The sequence below is a fragment of the Danio rerio genome, chromosome 17 (assembly GCF_052040795.2).
Source record: "Danio rerio strain M-AB ecotype USA chromosome 17, GRCz13ab, whole genome shotgun sequence".
NCBI classification, from domain to species: domain Eukaryota; kingdom Metazoa; phylum Chordata; class Actinopteri; order Cypriniformes; family Danionidae; genus Danio; species Danio rerio.
Window position 1 is genome coordinate 3,445,001 of NC_141037.1, and position 7,500 is coordinate 3,452,500.

A 7,500-nucleotide genomic window follows, 5' to 3' on the forward strand; every position below is an offset into this window, starting at 1 on the left:
TCTAACACATTTACATCTTAAAGTATTGATAGAAATATAAAACATCCGTGTTTCCTTGAGTATCAATAAACCTTGTTCTTATATGTGTATGTGTGTGTGTGTGTGTGTGTGTGCGCATATTTAAACTACTACCTTGAGATGACGTTATTGTTCATGTGTTTTCCATCATGCCTTTATATGGTCAAACAGGATATGAACCAAAAATAGAAGCTTCATTAACAGGGAACTTCAGAGTGTAACATATACACTCACCTGACACTTTATTAGGTACACCTGTCCAACTGCTGGTTAACCCAAATTTCTAATCAGCCAATCACATGGCAGCAGCTCAGTGCATTTCGGCATGTAGACATGGTCAAGCTGATCTGCTGCAGTTCAAAGCGAGCATCAGAATGGGGAAGAAAGGGGATTTAAGAGACTTCAATGGTGGCATGGTTGTTGATGCCAGACGGGCTGCTCTGAGTATTTCAGAAACTGCTGATCTACTGGGATTTTTACGCACAACCATCTCTAGGGTTTACAGAGAATGCTCCATCAGAGGGGAAATATCCAGTGAGCGGCAGATCTGTGGGTGCAAATGCCTTGTTGATGCCAGAGGTCAGAGGAGAATGGCCAGACTGGCTCCAGCTGATAGTAAGGCAACAGTAACTCAAATGAGCACTCATTACAACCGAGATCTGCAGAAGAGCATCTCTGAACACACAACACGTCCAACCTTGAGGCAGATGGGCTACAGCAGCAGAAGAGCACACCGGGTGCCGCTCCTGTCAGCAAAGAACAGGAAACTGAGGCTACAATTCACACAGACTCACCAAAACTGGACAATAGAAGATTGGAGAAACGTTGCTGCTCTGATGAGTCTCCATTTCTGCTGACACATTCAGATGCTCGGCTCAGAATTTGGCGTCAACAACATGAAAGCATGGATCCATCCTGCCTTGTATCAGCGGTTCAGGCTGGTGGTGGTGGTGTAATGGTGTGGGGGAGATTTTCTTGGCACGCTTTGGGCCCATTAGTACCAATTGAGCACCGTGTCAACACCACAGCCTACCTGAGTATTGCTGCTGACCATGTCCATCCCTTTATGACCACAGTGTCTCCATCTTCTGATGGCTACTTCCAGCAGGATAACACACCATGTCATAAAGCGTGAATCATCTCAGACTGGTTTCTTGAACATGACGATGAGTTCACAGTACTCAAATGGCCTCTACAGTCACCAGAGCTCAATCCAATAGAGCAGCTTTGGGATGTGGTGGAACGGGAGATTGGCATCATGGATGTGCAGCCGACAAATCTGCAGCAACTGCGTGATGCGATCATGTCAATATGAAGCAAAATCTCTGAGGAATATTTCCAGTTGCTTGTTGAATCTCTGCCATGAAGGATTAAGGCAGTTCTAAACAGGGTACTAATAAGGTGTACATAATAAAGTGGCTAGTGTATATTTATGGTATCCACACACTGCGTCATATAAAAACGAAACAACAACAATAATCTTGACAATTATAACTTTCCTTTAATTTCTAAAAGTAGTTACTGATGGAACAAACGCAGAAACAGTAGCAGGTATGAGCATTTCTACAGAGAGAGAATAAGTTGTGCAGTGAAATCAGTGTAAGCGCTGAAGGCTTTTACTGTGCGTTATTCATATGTAACATTCAGTGCAAACCCAAATCAACGAAATACTGAAGGACAGTGACAGCAAAACATATAGAAAAATATCATATCTGTCACTTTAAACATTAAACCTGGGAGTTCTTTAATGTGTAACACCGTCCAGAGCTCTGGACTAACACTGAAACAATAATAATAATGTTATTAATAATAATAGGATGAATAACTCATCACCATTAACAATAACAGGAGGCAGAAAGCTGCTCAAAAATAAATAAAATCTCTTTCATGTTCGGTATTTCTGTCTTGTTTTCACAGTACAAATAAATGTTCTTTAAATATATGTTCAGTGCAAATATGTCACTTTCTTAAATCAAGACGAGAGAGCAGAAATACTAATAAAATGCAAAAATGTAACTTATAAAATAATATTTAATTAGCAATTATTAATTAATAAGCGAGTAATGCTTAAATATAATAGAAAAAGAACTGAATTTAAAACAAAAATCAGTGGTTAGCACTGTCGCCTCACAGCAAGAAGGTCGCTGGTTCGAGTCCTAGCTGGGCCAGCTGGCATTTCTGTGTGGAGTTTGTATGTTCTCCCTGTGTTAGCATGGGTTTCCTCTGGGTTTTCAACAGCGGAATGAACCGCCAACTATTCCAGCATGTGTTTTACGCAGTGAATGTCCTTCTAGCTACAACTCCAGTACTGGAAAACACCCATACACTCTCTTAGCACACTCATGCACTACGGCCAATTTAGCTTGTTCAACTCCCCTATAGCGCATGTGTTTGGACTGTGGGGGAAACTGGAGGACCCTGAGGAAACCCACACCAACACTGGGAGAACACGCAAACTCCACACAGAAATGTCAACTGACTAAGCCAGGACTCGAACCAGCGACCTTCTTGCTGTGATGCCAAAGTGCTTATCACTGAGCTACTGTTAACAATTATTAAAGAATAAGCTTGCACTTAAATACACAGTCAGAAAAATACACTGAATTAAAAAATAAATGAATCAATCAAAAAAAGAAAACAAAACAAAACAAAACTAAGTGTAAATAATTTATATACACACATGCTACCAGTCAAAAGTTTGAGGTCAGTATTTGTTTTTTCATGTTTTTTTAAACAAAAATTATTCTGTGCATCACGGCGGCATTTACTAATGTAAATAAAATTGTTAAATTGTTAAATATTTATTAAAATTTTAAATAACTGCTTTTTTTTGTATGTAGTTTCAAATGAAATAATTATTCCAGTCATTATTGCTTTTATTACTATTACTATTACTATTAATAACAATAATATTAATAATAGTAATAATAAAACGAATAGTACGAATAATAATAAAAATAATAATAATAAGAACAATTAATATTAGAGTGATTTCTGAAGGATCATGTGACTCTGAAGACTGCAGTAATGAAGCTGAAAATTCATCTTTAAATCACTGGAATAAATTATTAAAATACATTATAATCTACTTTTGACAGTTATTTTATAATGCAATATCATTTCACAATTTTACAATTTGTACTGTATTTTTGATCAAATAAATGCTGCCTTGGTGAGCAGAAGAAGCTTATTTTAAAACATTTAACAATCATCCTGACCCCACACTCAATATATATATATTTTAAATAATATACTGAATAAATAAAAAGAAAACAGAATTTATGAAATTTAAAAGATAATACAGATTTATTTTTCTGACTCCAATGGCTCATGTATGTTTTAAGGTTAATCTAAATAACTCTTTAATATATATATATATATATATATATATATATATATATATATATATATATATATATATATATATATATATATTTATATCTCGCTGATTTGCCAATGTTTAAACGTCAGCATCGATTGGTACCGAATTCCAGTATCGTGACAACTCGATATATATATATATATATATATAGAGAGAGAGAGAGAGAGAGAGAGAGAGAGAGAGAGAGAAAGAGAGAAAGAGAGAGAGAGAGAGAGAATTACCAATTATTAAAGAATAAGTCAGCTTGGGTTTAAAAAACAAACATAAGCCAATGAAGTCAGAGAAATACACTGAATTAAACAACTACGCTTTTTTTTTTTTTTTCAGATTACACTGGCTGAAATTTGGTGCCAAGAAACTATTATAAATTTTTAAATAAAAGAGCATATGCTTAATAACAAATATCTTGCAATGGAGTCATAAAAATACTCCAAATGCAAAATGAACTAGAGACTTATTTTTCTCTACTGGACTGTACTGTTTGTTGAACAGTATTAGAAAAAAAATTAAGAAAAAAATAGTTTTACTGTTATTCATCATATAAGAACAATTTAGTTTTAAGCTTAAAATCAAGAATCCGCAAACAGAGTCAGACAAATATACTGAATAAATAAAAAGAAAACAGAATTTATGAAATTTAAAAGATAATACAGATTTATTTTTCTGACTCCACTGGCTCATGTATGTTTTAAGTTTAATCTAAATAACTCTTTAATATATATATATATATATATATATATATATATATATATATATATATATATATATATATATATAAAATCAAAAACAAATTGTGTTTATAGAATCATTTTAAATGAATTTAATTCTCATATAAATGCATATTAATCTATGAATGTTCATATATTTGTACTGGAAAACAAAGCAAAAAAATAAAAGCACAGAATTAATTTCATGTCTAAATGTAAATATGTAAGTCGTAAACACTTTTTTGTTTCAGTTTTTTAAACAAAACTGAACCTGAAAAACAAAAATTGTAAAAATCGTACTTTTTTTTCCTTCCTTAAAATATTAATGCAAACATTTTTCAGATCATTCATAAAAAATAAAGTGCTAAATAACAGACTCGAATGATCACGGTGAACAAGCCACACAAAACCCAAGACCTGTGCTTATACAGACAAAACGCGAACACTTTCTGATTTTAATATGAGTTATGATGAATAATACTAGTCGTATGCATATAGAAGACTAGGTTAGTTAGTTGTGCTGTCTATAATGCGTTTATAAGTGTGTAAATGGGTTTCTTTTGTCCCTTTAAACTTAATTACACATTCAAGTTGTTTTGTAGTGCTTTCAGACTAAAATCCAACCAAAATGCAACTCAAAGACCCTTCAAAAATGGCAGATCTTTGGGTTTGGGGCTTCGGGTAAAGGTTATGGCTGTGCGTTGAAGCTTTAACAATCTTTTATTTAGGTTTAAATCAACCAGAACAATCACAACGTTACCGTTTATACCAGAGTTCAGCTTCCAGTAAACCACACGACGCTCTGAAATGCAGAGTTCATGCACAAACATCATATTCTCCTCCTCCTGTTTGTTTTGGTTTGAGTGCATGAAGTTTCCCGCCAGATGTGAGTGACATCACTTCCCCTGTTAAACCACTTTGCCGTTCTCTTTTGCCTAGGGAAAAAAAGAGAAACATACAGAGTTGAACAGTAAGACATTTTAGCAGAAAGACATTTCAACACATTTCTAAACATAATAGTTTTAATAACTCATCTCTAATAACTGATTTATTTTCTCTTTGCCATGATGACAGTAAATAATATTAGACTAGATATTCTAAAAGACACTTCTTAAAGTGACATTTAAAGGCTAAACTAGGTTAATTAAGTTTACTAGGCGGGTTAGAGTAATTAGGCAAGTTATTGTAAAACAATGGTTTATTTTTTGTCCCAAAAATGGGTTTTAAAAAATTAATAATTGCTTTCATTTTAGCCGTAATAAAACAAACAAGACTTTCTCCAGAAGAAAAAATATTATCAGACATACTGTGAAAATTTCCTTGCTCTGTTAAACATCATTTTGGTAATATTTAAAAGAGAAAAAAAAAATCAAAAGGGGGCTAATAATTCTGACTTCAACTGTATATATATCTGCAGCGCCATCACCCAGCAATAATAATAATAATAATAACAATTCCTTACATTTATATAGCGCTTTTCTGGGCACTCAAAGCGCTTTACACATAGGGGGGAATCTCCTCATCCACCAGCAGTGTGCAGCATCCACCTGGATGACGCCATTTTGCGCCAGACCGCACACCACACACCAGCTGATTGGTGGAGAGGAGACAGAGTGATGAAGCCAATTGGGATATGGGGATGGTTAGGAGGCCATGATGGACAGAGGCCAGTGGACAGATTTTGGCCAGAATGCCGGGGTTAAACCCCTACTCTTTTTCGAAGGACATCCTGGGATTTTTAACGACCACAGAGAGTCGGGACCTCGCTTTAACGTCTCATCCGATAATATCACTGTCTGAAAGCAGGATAGCAGAGAAGGTAATAAAGTCCTTCAAACAGCAACAATCCCTCGCTGAATCTTTCCAGCAAACATACCCAACTGGTTCCGAGAGACACATGAAAATAACAAAGGCAGTGCGGGTGTTTTTTGATAAAGATTTGCAGTCGTTTTTAGTGAATGGAGATGTGGGCTTTTGTCATCTTATAAAAGCACTCGATCCACATTAACTTACAGACTACAGTCTCACACTTTCAGCACCGAGATAATTAAGATAGTTTATTTATGTTTACTGAAGTGCAAATATATTTATTTGAAATGGTCAATTTATCTTTATTAACTTCACATGTGTGTTTATTTTCAAAGTGTAGAAATGTTTGTGTTCCCCAGTTCAAAGAGCTTAGAATGACCAAGAGGCGACACTCAATAGAACGTTCCACTGCAACAGCAGTGCCCAGCAACAGCAACAGCGATCGGCCGTCCACTGGATCTCATTCAATGACTGTAAAAAAAATGGACGACGCGACAGCCCCTTTTCCCATTGAACGCCTTGAGGGCAAAACGCCTGCTTGACGGGCACAAACTGTCGCAAAAGACTGCTGAAATTGGAGCCTTGACATGCGCAGAAGGACTGTCTGATGGAGCCAGAGGAGGAGCCGCGAAAATGAGCGGAGTCGAGCTTCCAACCAAACGCTTTATGTAAAATCAACCACGCCCCCCAACTTCTGAGCATGCGTTTGCTGTCATATCAACACAAATGGATGAAATAACGTTAACAAATATGAGGGTTTTATATATTCAATCGCGCCAGCTCCGGGCCGCAGCGCACATATCCTACTCGCGGCGTCGCGGGCTGATTCCGGCTCGCATGCGGCAGCGCCGGCTCGCTCGACCGCCGCATCTGGCTCGATTGACTCGGGCTGGAATCAAGCAGTGAGTCCAGGCATCCGGAGTAGGTCCAGCAGAGGTAGTCAGTCTGAGCTCGGAGGGGTAAGTCTCCAGCTGGCTAGAATCTAGCTGGAACTGGCTTGAGTGTATTTTGCTATCTGGGTGGTTAGGCGTGTATCAGCAAACTAATAACGCCCGAAAAAAGCTCTGACCTTAGCGAATAAACAGTGTTCCACCAGATCATGTATGTCAGAAACTGTAGTTTACTGCTGAACTCATTTTGTCATGGTAAAATAACACAGAAATCGAATAATAACACTTCAGTCTCCTGCCGAAGCTCAGACGGTCTGCTTTGAGAAACTGTCAATCACAGCTGTCAATCACGATGACACGCCCAGCATTAAATTACTGCTAAAAACAAACTGTTTACAAAAATGAAGATCTGCACCTATTTCAGCACAATAACCAGTGCCTTAATCGACCAGAACCATCTTTCGGGACATTTTATTGCAAGTGTAATACATTTTTTTATTTGGGCTCAAGTCTCCTTCATTAACACGGAGGAGGCGGGCTTTATGACTTGTACTGCAGCCAGCCCCCAGGGGGCGATCTAACGGCCGAGACCTTCACTCAAACGCAGGCTTGCGGCACACTTGATCTCATTACTGTCTCGATGGCAAGCACCTGCTTTGTTTTTTATTTATTTATTTATTTAAAAAGCGCATTA

The 7,500-nt window shown here is 37.0% G+C and overlaps 1 protein-coding gene and 1 long non-coding RNA gene across 17 annotated transcripts in view; both read right to left on the minus strand.

Moving 5' to 3' along the window:
- The window catches only part of LOC147839877 (uncharacterized), a 3,011-nt gene extending 553 nt beyond the window's left edge, over positions 1-2,458 (minus strand). Inside the window, exons 1-2 of the long non-coding RNA XR_015512994.1 lie at positions 1,505-2,458; positions 1-730 (exon numbers count right to left, since the gene is read on the minus strand). The exon at positions 1-730 is cut by the window's left edge and continues 553 nt beyond it. This is a non-coding gene — a long non-coding RNA (uncharacterized LOC147839877). The remainder of the gene's footprint in view (positions 731-1,504) is intronic.
- Positions 2,459-4,486: 2,028 nt separating this feature from the next.
- ccdc9b (coiled-coil domain containing 9B) overlaps positions 4,487-7,500 on the minus strand; it is an 88,463-nt gene continuing 85,449 nt past the window's right edge. For all 16 annotated transcript variants that reach the window (XM_087290046.1, XM_087290039.1, XM_087290040.1 and 13 more), the window contains one exon: positions 4,487-5,042. In XM_087290046.1, the coding sequence (XP_087146172.1) occupies positions 5,016-5,042 (27 nt within the window). In that variant the 3' untranslated portion in view covers positions 4,487-5,015. The remainder of the gene's footprint in view (positions 5,043-7,500) is intronic.